Raw genomic sequence first — 14,727 nt, 5'->3', positions numbered from 1 at the left:
GAACTACAGGGCGCTGTGGAAACATATGGGGGGCCCAAACCAGGTCTAAGAATCAGGGAAGGCTTCTCTGAAGAAGGGAGATTTAAGCTGAGCTATGAAGAACAAGTAGGTATTAGTTAAGTAAAGAGGTGAAGGAGAGCGTTCTAAAGTATTCAAAGCCCAGGAAAACTGCATGTGTAAAGAGCCAAATGAACATGGAACTTGTGAAAAAAACAGGAGGGCCAAGTGGCTGTAGCCAAGACTCTATGGAGACGGGAGGCTCAAGACACAGCTAGAGAGGGATCAGATCTTGCTCCTTATTTTATTTTATTTTATTTTTTATTTTTTCTTCAGCCAAGGCAGCAGAAGAGATGATTTATTGTACACATGTTACATTGAGCCACAAATGAAAACAGAATTCGTCCCAAAAGTCATAGGCCCAGGGCAAAGGACCAAAAGGAACTGTTTTGGCATGAGCAAGGTGGGTCTCTCAAAGGTGGTCATTGTGATCAGATAGTGATGGATGTTCTAGATCCATTGAATCAAACTCTAGAAAGTAGGCATGCAGTCCAACAATTGGTACTATTATCCCAGGCCTCCATCTTTCCTTATCTCTGCTCCTGTGGCTTCCATGGGTGTATAAGCTAGTGGTTTGCTTGGACCTCTGCCTCATTTTCCTTTTGATTCTTCAGCCTGTGCATTCGCTGCTTCCTCTACTTGGCTCTCATGGTGTGGAAATTTCCAAGAAGAGGTGCTAAGGCCAAGAAGCTTATTCTTTTAGACCAGGGGTTTTTAGCAATGGGAAGCATTGTAGGTCTGTAGGGATGGATTTGAGAGATTTTCAGGAGGTAGACACAACAGGACTTGGATGTGGGAAATGAAGAAGAGTGTGGAATTTAGGATAACTCCCAGGTTTTTTGCTTCATTCCCAGATGCTATTTATGTAGATCAGGACCACTGAGGGGGAGCAAGATTGCAGGTTTTGTTGTGCATAGGAGCAGAATGAATGGAGATTAGAGATAATGAGTTCAGTTTTTGAAATATTGAATATGAGGGACCTATAAGATTTCCTTGAGGAGATGTGGGAAAGGCATGAACAGTTGGATAAATGAGTCTGGAGATGAAAGGAAAGTTCTGGATTGGAGGTATAATGGATAGCCCAACAAAGTAAGAAGAAAAAAATTGGATATTTGTGTATACACATAGACATACACATGTAGAGAGAACACAGTTTAGTGTGACACCCTAAATAGTCTGAAGGAAGGTGCCAGAAGACTGTAAATTTTTTTTTTAAAGATTTTATTTATTTGACAGAGAGAGACACAGTGAGAGAAGGAACACAAGCAGGGGGAGTGGGAGAGGGAGAAGCAGGCTTCCCGTGGAGCAGGGAGCCTGATGTAGGGCTCGATCCCAGGACCCCCGGACCATGGCCTGAGCCAAAGGCAGATGCCTAACGACTGAGCCACCCAGGTGCCCCATACTGTAAATTTTTTTTAGAAGCATGTAAATTTATATATATTTTCTCACTGGCATTTTTTTGTCCAACATATGGGAAAGGCCAGCTAGCCATCAGTGTACATAGCTTTGCTTGGAATCCTTATATTGACTACTTGGTGCTATGCTCAACATAACATAGATTTGGAGCAGAGACAGAAACCTGGAGGGTAGGCAGGATCATTCCTAGTATTCTAAGGGAAGAAAGAGACCATGACCCAAGAAGCCAAATGGAATGAGGCCCCCCATTACAGACCTTCTGGGAAGACAGGGCATGAGCCAGGCAGTGAGACCCAAAGTGTGGAGCCCAGCCCACCACTGAAGGGCCTGTTGAAGGTTGGCTGGGTTGGGGCTCTCTGGACTCTGCAGGAGGCTGTCCTTTGTCTAGGCTTGCCCAGTGGTGCCTTGTGGGGACACTGCTGCCTCAGAGGAGCCCTGTGATGGACATACCAGGTCTCTGTCTCTTGGGGCAGTGCATAGGTCCTGCTGTGGCTCTCACCCTCCATACTACATGTGCCTTGTTCACAGCCCTCTCCCTGTTCTTTTTTTTTTTTTTTGAAGATTTTATTTATTTATTTGACAGAGACACAGCAAGAGAGGGAACACAAGCAGGGGGAGTGGGAGAGGGAGAGGGAGAAGCAGGCTTCCCGCCAAGCAGGGAGCCCGATGCGGGGCTTGATCCCAGGACCCTTGGATCATGACCTGAGCCAAAGGCAGACGCTTAAGGACTGAGCCACCCAGGCACCCCCCTCTCCCTGTTCGTTAAGGCCTTCCCCAAACGGCCCTCCCTCCCTTCACTTTCATTCTCTTCCAGAGGTCTGTTGCAAGGACCCAATATTCAAGATTCTACTGAAACATAGCTTTCCTTTCCCTTAAGACCACCAGAAGAGTGAAAACTTAAACAATCAACATAAGAATGCGTTGAATATTTTGGCTGAAGGTCACTATTGGACATCCAAAGAACATTAAGTTCTGTTTATCCAGATTCCAAACAACCAAAATGCTGAAATAACCAAGACTTTTCCTGTACTCTAGAGACACCCTGAGTAAATCCAGTAGTGAAAGATTAGTTTTTGAAAGCTACTTCCACGTGTGTTTTCGGAATAGTTCAAATTCAGACTGATATCTGACCCCTTTTCCCTCTACCTTTCTGACTCTTGTCTAAGGATGACTCTGACAAGTCTTATAATACCCTTAAATTACCTCCCCCAAAGTATTTTATATTTAGTATACTATTCCAGGTGGTTGCTATTTGGAAATCCAGTCTGCTAACTATGAGGAACCATAGAATAGAATCCTATGTTGCTTATTTGTGAAACAAAGGATTAATTATCATAAATTGAAACTCCATAAATATTGTTTAGAATTGTCATTCTTTCTATAAAATTATGGACTGAAATTAGTCATAGTTAAAAACAAAAATGAAGGAATTGTTCAAAGTACCCATTTCTGGGATTCTTTGGATAGTTTCAGTAAAGGTAACTATCCTTAAGGAGAATTTGGTTTGAATGTTCAACTGATTTACATCGGCAGTAGAGCTCAAAATGGTCCCTGTGAGTGCATCTGCCGGTTAATTCTTTTATTTTTCTGTATTTTTTTTTTCTGTATTTTGGATATTGGCCTCATTTTTGCCACATTTAAATTGTTGAAATTTACAGAGTCTGTGTCCAGAGAAGAGCCTTATGTGGATGATGTTACTGGGAGAGAAGTTTTTAGAGGAAATAGGGAAGACCTCTCCTCCCCAGGAGCTGGTGTATTGACTTAAATTCCCCTGCTTTCCACCAGAAGGAGGTTTTGATAAGAGCTGGGAGGAAGGGTCTAAGAGAGCAGAGAGGGAAGGAATACTACTAGAGTAGATGGGGAAGGCTTAGAAAAATTAGACCAGTCACTGAAGTTAAACTTGGCAGAAGATACAGTTTTTGTTCTGGCTAAATACACATGGGGAAGAACAAAGTAGAGAGCTGGAGCCACTCTCTGGATAATTCAATTTAAAAAAATTCTACCCCTCCCCTAATTACAGGGATATATCTATGAAGAGTAAGGTTTTGTCTTAATCCTTTGGATTTATCCCCACTTGGGCAGTGTTGCACAGATGTTAAGAAATATTTTTGTTTTCAGCCTTTCTCATTGATGTTTATCTAAATGGGAACCAGGCTCCCAGGAAAGAGGTCACAAAAATCTCTTCCAGTCCCACCCACACCCACACAGTTTTGTACTTGTACTTATAACACAGCAAGTGGTTGTAAATACGTGAATAGAGGGATACATAATTTATGCAAAAAAGTACTACCTGGACTTCTACAAGCATGACATTTACTTTCTGTTTTCTTTCTCAAAAAACCTTTTTCCATATTTTGTTGCTGGTGCCAGTGATTAGCTCACTGCCTCGCTTTAAGCAAGACGGAAATAATGCTTGGTCTGCTCAAAAAGCCTTGCTTTCCAGAGGAAGATTTCAGCTTTCTTTGGGGAGGGGTCCCACTTGGGGGCCTGTTGGACAGTAATTTGAGTGCTGGAATTTCTAACCCAGGCCCGGGAGAGAAGCAGGCATGCACAAGAGATTTGGATTTCTGTGTCTGGCCAGCTGTCTGCAGGCAGACAAGGGGGCTGGGGAGGGAGAACAAAGAAGAAACAGGGCTTCCGGAACGTGGGAGCATGGGGCACGGTGTGAACTGGTGCTGTTCCAGGTGGGGCTTCCTGTAGCATTGTTTAGTTTGGATTAAACCTTCTCAAAGATTTCTCCTCTTTCCAGTGTCTAGCCAGCACTAGGTAGAAACATATTTGCTTCCACGAGTGAGTTAAAAATTGATCGTCTTATTTACAGCTCTGTTTCAGATTAGCATTCTCTCATTCTTCAGGTTCACCACCCTTACCCCCAAACCTCACTTCTCCATTTGAATTTGATCTCATCACTTTGGGTTAAACATACTGCAATTTTGTACTTCGGGAGTTGCTGACCCTGAGTATGATTTTCCTTTTCTAAGAAGGCTAACTGGAAGGGTGCGAGTCTGTGGGACAATTTTCCCCAATAAAACAAACAAACAAACTAGCAGAAAAGTTTTCTAGAAGATTTAAACAAAAACAACCCTTTCCTAATTATTGGGTTATTCCAGGTGAAAGTGAGTTTATGTCATTTCACTATTTTTTATTTTTTTGTATTGCCTTGGATCTTTGGCCAAGCAGGAAAATAGAATCGTTGCCTACATGGATTTTCATTCTGTAGCTCATCAGTTAAGAAATATCTGAGCGAGTAAGGGAAGAGAATCTCTTACTTTCTCTAATATCTTGTCCCCCGCCCAATACTCTGCCAGAAGGTGCCAGGATACTGCAATTTATATACGTTTTCTTATTGGCATTTACTTATTCAAAATGAAAAGCACCATCAAGCAGTCATTATATACTTAGCTTTGCAAACCTAGGTCTTAATGTATGCAACATGGAAATTAAATCACTGGTAGGAATAAGAAGATATATACAAGGACCTTCCATTCTCAGCAACATGTAGAGTAGTTCCTACAAATGATTTAAGGCATGTTCAGTAGAAGTTTCCAGATATCCAGTTCTGTTCAGTCTGCACCCCATATGCCAATGAAAAACAAAACCAGAGGATCAGATGATCATTCAGATCCTTGCTCATTTCATGGGTATTTGTGACATTTTATCTTAGTCCACTTTCCCACAAGGGAGCTGCGTTGTGACCTGAACTCCTAAGAACACGTAGTTAGCTCCACTCAGTTAACTCTGAGTCTTGCTTGTTTTTCTCTGTCCCCCAGTCTCTACTCCCTTGAGGGAACCGAGGGCCAAGAACCAAGATTTCCAAATCTGTCTGTGCCTCGGAGCAGTAGTGACCTTGGTAGGGTAGGATGGAGACAGGATCTGATGGGATCTGGACCAGAATGAGTCATCATTGCCTGGAAGTGCGGAAGAACACCGAAGGCAGAGCTCGAGTTCTCACTGTGCACGTACAGTTGTTGCATATTCAACTTCCCATACCAGAAACCTTCTTGTGCCCAACTGGCAGGTATCTTGCTGTCAACTTTGAAACTGAGCACAAGTTTTTTTTTTTTAAGCCAGCTTGTTTGAATATTAAGCCTATTTATAAACCTCATTATTGTAGCACCCATATGGCTCTTACTCAAAGATACTCACTTTAGAAAAGTGAAAGACTGCCAGCCAGCCTCTTCATAATTTAACATCAGTGCTTAATCAACTCTCACTTATCCAGGCTATCAGGAATGATTCCCAATGATTCCCAAGTCATCTGTTTGACTTTGAAGTATGTGAAACTTACATTGGGAACGTACGTTGGGAACTCCTAGCCATCAAAAAGTGAATAAAGCCCTTCAGAAGCATCCTTGCTCCCACCTCGTTGTTGTTTTGCACTGTTCCCTTGCTGTCTGTGCTCTGCTCCCAGGCAGGTCCTGGTTTATAGTGGACAGAATCACCCCTTTTATGCTTGCTTTGTTTCATCCTTTCCCTGGCTGGAGCCAGGAGAGGTAAAATGAAGCTCAGGGTCTAGGCGCCTCTGCTAGATGACACAGCTATGGAGACCTTTGGGGAACCCTTTTAAATATGGGGGGGGGGGTCAGTGCTCTTTGCTCTTTGATGATGCTCCCATCTCAGTATTCACTTCTTCAAATGTGATCAGCTGGATGTAAATGGACTGAAGCCTTTGGGGGAGATTTTCCAGCTCCTCACTTCCCATACACACAGACACACACACAAACACACACCATTTGATAGTTCTGGGGCAATCCATGGTTCCATAGAAACATTCCAGACTTAAACAGACCCTGATTTTCGGTGAAGACCAGGAATGTTTTAATTTGCCTAAGAGGTAAGTGGATATGAGTCAGTCAGTGCTGACTGACTATATAGTAGTACATTATGTCTCTGCATTGAGTTACAACTTCTGGAGGGTGCTTAGGGATTCTGTGTAAGCAGCTCACTGGGCTTCAGTTTTTAGGGAATTGTTGATAAAAAAAAGTCTTTATCAAAAGATAACCTTAGATATTTCTTAGGATTATTATGTGTCCACTTCATAAATACCCAGTTTTACTTTTTTTTCCTCCTGCCTTCTCAGCAATGGCCCTACTTCAACATTAGAGGGAAGTGTATAATTCTGCTAGGTTAACTGGGACCACAGAGAGAGTGGGTGGCAGGGTGTATAACATGCAGGCCTTGGGGGGGAACGCTGGACACGGTTTCAGCTCCTCCTCCTCCTCTTAGCAGGACTCAGAATAGTACCTGCTTTCTCTGTGGTTCAAGTGTTCCAAGATAAGGAGAATTGCAAGTATTTAATTTTTTTTTTTACCTTTAGAAAGCAATCTGCAGCTTTTTTTCTTTACTTCTTTAATTAAGGAAAGGCATTTTTTTTTTCCAAACAAAATTTGGAAACCTATTGAATTAAAATACCATTATTATTTATGCAGTACTGTTATTAATACAGTAGCTGACTCTCAAACCCTTCCTGGGTACCCAGCACTGTGCTAAAGGCTTTTCGTTGTTCTTACACTTGATTCTCACATCACCTTGTGAAGAGGGTGTTACTGTTACCCAGCTTTTACAGATAAGGAGACTGGTGGTTGGGAACATGATGTCAGTTGCTTAAGGTCACATAGCTTATTGGACACAGTAAGTTGGAGGAGGCTTTGAGCTCAGGCACAGGATCTTAAGCATTTTGCTGTAATGCCCCTCCAAAGAGTGAGAAGGGCCGAACCTGTTCTGGGAAGCAGTTTGCAAAGCGCTGCTTTAGACCTTCGTGGATGCGGTTTCCTTAGCCTGGCCTTGTGGAGATGACCTGCCTTCTGCCTGAGCGTGAAGCCCTGCTCTCTCCATCTCCCACATGGCCAGCTTTGCCAGATCCGAGAGCATAATAGTTCCTGGTCATTCTCTACTTTTTACGTCAGCTCAGCCCAGCTATGTGAATATTGAGATTTGTGATGTGCTGTTACAGGTTTCAAAAAAATTGTAAATATGAAGTAAGTTTGAGAAACCAACACAAAACATTTTAAAAACATTCCTTTTGTCATTCAGGTTATGAATCAGGAATAAATTCTTTCGAAGTTCTTAAAAACAAAAGGCCAGAAATAAACTGCGTTCTTTTCCAGTTCATTTCCTGCGTTTGGAAGGAAAGGACCCAGTTTGTTTTATTGCTGTTGGTTTTGTTTGTTTTTGTCTAGTGTCTAAGATCCCTCTTGGCATCCTTTGACTTCTTTGCCTAATTTTCTTTGAAGGCTTCAGAGTTTGCTTTCTTTCTCAACCAGTTGCAGGTTCTGTATCCTTTGGCACGTTACTTGACCTCTCTGAGCCTCACTTCCAGCAAGTGTAAGGTCAGGTAGATCTCTCAGGGTCCGTAGGTGTCAAAGTGACTTATAATATGTGTAACAGGCATGGAACAGAGGAGATGCTCCACAACTGGGAGGCCTCCAGCCTCCTCTCATTGCCATTTCTCCTGTGTGTAGAAAACTATGGCTGTGGTAGGCGTCCTCACTGTTCATTGCAAATCATTGCTAAACAGAAGGGAAATGAGTAGAAAGCAAGCATTTTTTGATCAGCTTCTTGATAAATTCACTCATTCATTCCCCAGTAATATATTGATCAGCTGCCATTTGCCAATCACTGTGTTAGGAAAGAGAGAAACACCAGCAGGTAATGGACAAGCCATCGTTGCCATCAGTGTAACGGATTGGAACTATCTGGAGTGACAAGTGCAGTGACGTGGGTGAGCTCTGGCCCCCATGGGGCATACGAAAGGGCCACTATCCAGTTTGGGAGACCGTAGAAGGTTTTCAGGAGGGAGTGATGTCTCAGCTGAGAGCTGAAGGGTAAGTAGGGCTCATTCAGTCCTCACTGATCTTGCCCAGTCCAAATGATCTGTGAGTTGGATCTTGAGTAGGGTAATTTCCGTAGAAGTATATTAGAAATATATTTTCTCTTGTACTTTAAGTGCTGACCTTTCAGCTCCGGTATAAGATGACCTTGTTTGGATTGGGTGTGTCTTGGTCCTGAAGCTATCTGTGTCTAAATGGGACAAGATGGGAAGAGAGAACTTTAGGACTATGAAGCCAAGGATGCATCTAGGAAGGTGGGGAGTGAGTGTCAAGAAGGTGGATTGTACTGAAAATCAGAGTTTTGGTCTCTCTTTCTTTGGGTCTACCAGATGCACAGCCAGTATTTTGATAGGTGTGAGTGGCTGCTGCAAATGATTCATTTGTTTTGCCGACAGACATAGTGTGTGCCACCCATGTACCATTTAACGTGCAAGCCCTTGGAGTAGATACACAGATCCATATGACAGGACCACTGGCCTCAAGAAGCTCAAAATAGGGATAAAGGGATCTAAAATTTTCAGAATGCCTACATGACGTGCATGTACCTGGCAAATTCAAAACACTGTGTCCTCTGATATCATTCCTTCTATTTTACAGATGTGGGTACTAAAGCTTGATTTAGCATAGAGCATGCCTGAGGTCTCACAGCTGGGCGTGGTGGGAGGCAGTTGGGTTTTGAACCAGGTCTGTCACATCCCAGAGCCCTACTGTCTTTCCATATAATCGGCGATGAGACAAGGTAATGCAAGAGGTGACCCTTTCTCCCAGGTATCATTTTTTTTTTTTAAGTATAAATTATATTACTTTTCTTAACTTTGTCCTCAGCACTTTTTAGCCTTATTGCCTGCTATCTCCTTCCATATCTGGCTGGGCTGGGCTGGTTTGAGGCCACTAGACATGCCCTCCTTACCTGCTTGCCCCATGCTTATGTATTTCTCCTTCTGAAATCCCAGCCATCAGTCAGGACTACCTCTTTCACAAAACTTTCTGAGCCACCCCCCTTATAATTGTTGTTATCATAAAATAACACTTTTTAGGTACATATTTTAACTTCCATTTTTAGAATTCAGATTCTTTCAGAGAGTGAATTTTAACAATGTTATTATGAGGGCGCCTGGGTGGCTCAGTCATTAAGCGTCTGCCTTCAGCTCAGGTCATGGTCCCAGGGTCCTGGGATTGAGTCCCACATCGGGCTCCCTGCTCGGCGGAAAGCCTGCTTCTCCCTCTCCCTCTCCCACTCCCCCTGCTTGTGTTCCTGCTCTCGCTGTCTCTCTCTCTATCAAATAAATAAATAAAATCTTTAAAACAAAAAAAAAACAAAAAACCCCCCAAAACCCCCCAAAAAACAATGTTATTATGAGGATTACCGATATATGTGAAATGCTTGTTAGTAGGTGCTGAAAATGGAAGCTCTTCTTATTTTTGTCCATCTTTGATTATCTCAGTGCTCCCAGCAGTGGTTTTGTATGGTTCTTGGCAAATGCGGGGGAAGTCTGTGGAAGCCAACGACAAAGGTTGTCTTCTTCTGACCTTTGAAGATATGCTCTGCTGATAGAATTAGTTGGGCTTCTGGTTCGAAGCCAGGGGCATCCATCTGGCCTGCCTGCGCCCTTCTTTTTGGTCTTTGTACACTCCCAATGTGTTATTTTTTGATCTTGCCTTAAGAGACTCCTTAGCCCAGTTTAGTAGACAGCAGCCCTAACAAGGGCCAAGGGCACAGGCCACACCCATAACTCACTGTGCTCTGTGCCTGTAGATGAAACCTCTGCCCCTGGCTACTGCCTGAAGAGTGATCTGTTCCTGCTGATGGGGTCCAGGCACAGCTTTTAGAGGGGGCGCGAGGCACTGTCTTAGGCACTAGGTTACCGTGGGGAACCACACTAAGAATCTGCCTTTGTGGAACTGACATTCGTGTGGGTTACTCATTTATTTCTTACCATAAGGTTTTGAGAGAGGTTCTCTGATTATTCCCACTTTATGGATGAAGAAACCGAGGCTCAGAGGGGTTGAATAACTGGTCTCATACTATAGAGCTAAGTCCCAGAGCCAAGACTGGAACACAGATAGTTTGTTCTAAAGCCCAAGCCTTAACTCACTCTGTTAGTTGAACTTCCTCTCTTTATATATGGTATAATCCAAACATATAAATATCTTTATATATTCATATAGTCTTATATGTATATATCTATATATGTGATTACATGTATGTGTAAAATAATAGTAAAAATAGTAAATATAAAAGCAGTGATCCATTAATCCACCCCCCCTGGGGTCATGGTTATCATTTTGGTGTTTCCTTTCAGATAAATATTTGGTATATTAGGCAAGATCACCCTGTAGGCTTTATGTTGCATGCTGCTTTCTTCACTTAACACCCACCACCACCATGCATATGTTCATTTGAACAGAGATGTAACAGATCATAGTGACTCTGAATTTGAAAATCTGTGCCCTTTTTAAAAAACGTGTGACATATAGCTCTATGAGCAAATTAGTGGCTTGGCTTCCTGGGTGCAGTGACTGTAATGGGAAGGCAGGTGTGGAACTAAGGACAACTGGGAAGCATTGCACTTCCTGGAGATGCTACCAGAGGATGCCTTTTCCTCTCCCAGCACTTTCTTTCCTTGAATCCCCTCCAGTAAAGAGGCTGTTCAGACTCTTTGGAGAGACTTCCGAGTCTGCAAAAAATGACACACACATAAAAACCATTAAGATACTAGGATAATAAACTTGATGGCCACTTTCCCCTTGAATGCCACTCTGACTGAGTGAGATAGCCAAGGCAGATGTTATCTCCATTTGATAGATTCAGAAGCCCTTTGCCCAGTAGATTTGCCCAAGGCTAAATAGCAGAAGTGGACTAGAACTCCAGCCACTTCTGCTCCTGGGGAATTTTCTTCTAGGAGACTAGCCCACAGCTGAGCCATTAGCAAGTTTCTACTGCTGCTCTCACCACTTTTTCTTCTAGACTTTCTCATTGTCCCTTTCCTCCCTTCTTCCTTCTCTGAAGAGCTTATGTCTGATCTTAGGGCTTAGCTACATGATTACTAATTTTCACTGTAGAAGGCACATCCTTAAAGGAACTTCAGTGCTATATGGTGGAGGCAATAGTAGTAACAGTGACAATACAAATAGCTAATAGTTATTGGCCATTTAATATATGCCAGACAAAAGAAATGCTTTACGGGACCCTGCCCAGTTATTCCTCACCAACCCCATGAACCTAATAAATGGAGGGGCTGGGATTTGCACCTGGGTCTTGTGGTCTTTAAAGCCTGACCCCCACCCAAATACTATAGTGCCCTCAAAGGGGAAGAATGAACATAGGAGGGCAGAGCCATTGAGCTCTTGGGATGCTGTTTGTATGTGTTAAGACTGGTTATATGCATCTGACCACAGTACAACACAATAATCCAAAACTTTTAGCTGGGCTTTGAAACCCATAAGCCTCACAGAAAGAACCTACCACAAAGTTCTCCCCTGCATGCCTGTCCCTGCTGAAGTTATGTTTTCTTTTTTTTTTTTTAAATTTTTTTATTGTTATGTTAATCCCCATACATTACATCATTAGTTTTAGATATAGTGTTCCATGATTCATTGTTTGTGCATAACACCCAGTGCTCCATGCAGAACGTGCCCTCCTCAATACCCATCACCAGGCTAACCCGTCCTCCCAACCCCCTCCCCTCTAGAACCCTCAGTTTGTTTTTCAGAGTCCATTGTCTCTCTGAAGTTATGTTTTCTAACTCACTGCCTGCCACAAATTTTTTTCTGATGTGCATTTATGCTTCTTTTCCTACAGGAGGAAATATAAGAAAACATCCCAGAGGTAAGAGTGTCTTTCTGAGAAAGGGGAGCTGGTTGGTTGAGTCATTTGTGGCACAACTCTTCGCAAGCCTGGCTCATGGTGGATGTTCAGTGGAATGAACAGTCTCTTGGTTCCTTCTCAGTGAGGTGCCTGCTTCATCTTTGGATCACTACTGCTACTGTAATTAAAAATTGATTGCAGACATTTAGTGTGGTACCGTGAGTGTATACTTTCCCGTGAGAGTGGATCTGGTGGATGAAAAGGCCTGTTAACTATAGATCTGCCTAGTGATTTTACTAAAACCTCGACCAGAGAGAGCCTGGGCTGGAGGGTGCTGAAGGTTTATGGATGGGAGCACAAAAGCATCTTTAAATACACTTTTAGTGTTTGAATTCTCTTTTGCCTGCAATTCCTATTTGCCTGATTCTCTGACAAAATGCTGTTGAGCTCAAAGCATAGGTATAAATTCCTTTAAGGGCGCTAATGGTCCTTTTTTTTTTTTTATTTAGCCATGGAAAAGGTAATTTAAAGTAGAATATCATCTTTTATCATCCTCCATTACTTCATTTTATTGAGAAGAGTTTGGAAAGCACATTCCAAAGAAAAAGAGTTGCTCAGATCTTTTGTTTGCCAAGCATTAGAAGTCCACAGTTCAGTCTAAAAAGCTAGTGTCTGCTTTTCATTGATTGTATTTGATTTTGGTATTATGACATTAAACAGATTATATTCAGATAAAAAAAAATCACAAATGCAATTAAAATCTGCCAGTTGGTTTCAGCAATGGTACTTTCAGTCAGATGACCACTTTAATCTTACCTTTTCTAATGAGCATCATCTTATGGCAGAGAGTCCAGTCCTGTCCTGTGGTTTCCAAATAAAGTCAATAATCCACAGTAGTGGTGTTACAGTTTGATATGCAGTGTAGAGTTGCACGCATCATTGAGAGAAGATGAATAAAGCCTTAGGGCTTCCTAGAGCTTGCTATACTTTTCTAAATATAGTGAGTTTATACAGATGGCTAAATAATTCTGTCTTGTTCAGGTTCATCGGGTTCATGTAGTAATTGCATGTGAACCACTGAACAGGATGTAAATTAATCACTCAGATTAGAGGACATAATAGTCTTCAGTAGTAAAAGGTAATTTATCATTTTTACATGTAGTTAATCTGGGGTATGAAATATTTCAAAGTTGCTTCAATTTTATTTAAAAGGAGATAAATAGACAGGTCAGAGGGAGTTTTACAAGAGAGCGGCTCAAACCTGTCAAGTTTCAAATTACTATGTCGATTATTTTTGAAAGCATATTTTTGCATATCTTACATGAATGCTGTCGCATTTTTTATTATGTCGATGTAATAAAAAAAATAAACTGTCTTGTACCAGCTTCACTGAAGTCATGTAAAGTGCAAATAAATAGAGGGTTGGTTTGAGCCCTTCTATTTTTAATCACATACATATTTTCATATAAAATAGATCCATGTCTACTAATCTCCCATTGATTACAAACCATCCCTAAACTTCCGGCTTGAAACAACCATTTTATTCTGCTCACAGTGTTATGGTTCAGGAATTCAGGACGAACTTGGCTGAGTGGTTTGAACCTGACGCAGCTGGAGTGGGCTGTGGCTACTGAAGATGGAGGATCCACTTCCAAGATTGCCTCTTCACTCACATGTGGGGAGACTTGGTGCTCTTTGTTTCTTTCTCTCTTTGCACATGGCTTTCATCCTCCAGCATGGAGCTTGGGCTTCTCACTGCATGGTGGTCTCAGAGTAGTTGCACCCTTTGTTGTCTTCCTAGGCCATGTGTTCCAACACACAAGAAGTGGAAGATGCTGGTCTCTTCATTACAGCCTGGGTGCAGAAACTGGGGCAGTGTCACTTCTGCTGTATTTTATTGGTGAAGGTATTACAGAACCCACTCAGATTCAAGAGAAGGGAACATAGATTATAGCTCTTGATGGAAGGGTGTTAAAGAAGTTGAGACCTTCTTCATTTACCAAACCTATAGCCTTTTTCAGAATGATCTTGCTTGAGAACTTTTCCAGGGATCTATAAATTTAGATTAAGTGGATACCTCATTTGACGAATGGTAGACACTTTTAAATATGTCTTGAGATCTCTGTCAGTTGCTGGTCTGTTTGAATATATGCTTGCCTATTTGGTGATTAATTTGGACTGGGGGGAGCTGTGATTCCTTTTTCATGTTAGGGGTAAACATACTAGTGTAGACTCAATGGGTTATTTGAATGCTAAGTGTAGTTATTCGGCTTCAGTTAATAATTAGATAAAGCTGGTGGCTTCATGTAGGAAAACTAAATGTTATATTAAAAAGCTTTAGATCTCATAGGTTTGCTTTGGGCATTAGGAGAAAGAAAGCCCAGGATACAAAAATAATCTACCTTTGTTTAAACTTCTCGTGCTAGGCTTCATTTCATTTCACTTATGTATTTATTCACCTTTCAAAGCCATGTTAAAGAAAAAAAAGTCCTCTGGCTTTCAAAGTCATCCTCATCCTACTACAGCTCAACTGAGGTAGGTATCTTTCTTTAAATATTTTATCAAGTACTAGGCAGATCTCAGTAGCCCAAGAGTGTGTTATGATAGTGTTTCTTC

The 14,727-nt window shown here is 42.0% G+C and overlaps 1 protein-coding gene across 5 annotated transcripts in view; it reads left to right on the top strand.

Annotated features, from left to right (window-relative positions):
* PDE1C (phosphodiesterase 1C) overlaps positions 1–14,727 on the top strand; it is a 506,198-nt gene that overhangs the window by 212,206 nt on the left and 279,265 nt on the right. Inside the window, exon 3 of one of the 5 annotated variants that reach the window (XM_036098667.2) lies at positions 12,106–12,132. The exons of the other annotated variants lie outside the window; for them this stretch is intronic. Coding sequence (XP_035954560.2) covers positions 12,106–12,132 — 27 coding nt within the window. The remainder of the gene's footprint in view (positions 1–12,105; positions 12,133–14,727) is intronic. 5 annotated transcript variants of the gene reach the window in all.

The sequence above is a fragment of the Halichoerus grypus genome, chromosome 12, assembly GCF_964656455.1.
Source record: "Halichoerus grypus chromosome 12, mHalGry1.hap1.1, whole genome shotgun sequence".
NCBI classification, from domain to species: Eukaryota; Metazoa; Chordata; class Mammalia; order Carnivora; family Phocidae; genus Halichoerus; species Halichoerus grypus.
The sequence above is the reverse complement of the archived record's forward strand: the minus strand, read 5'-3'. Positions and strand labels throughout refer to the sequence as shown.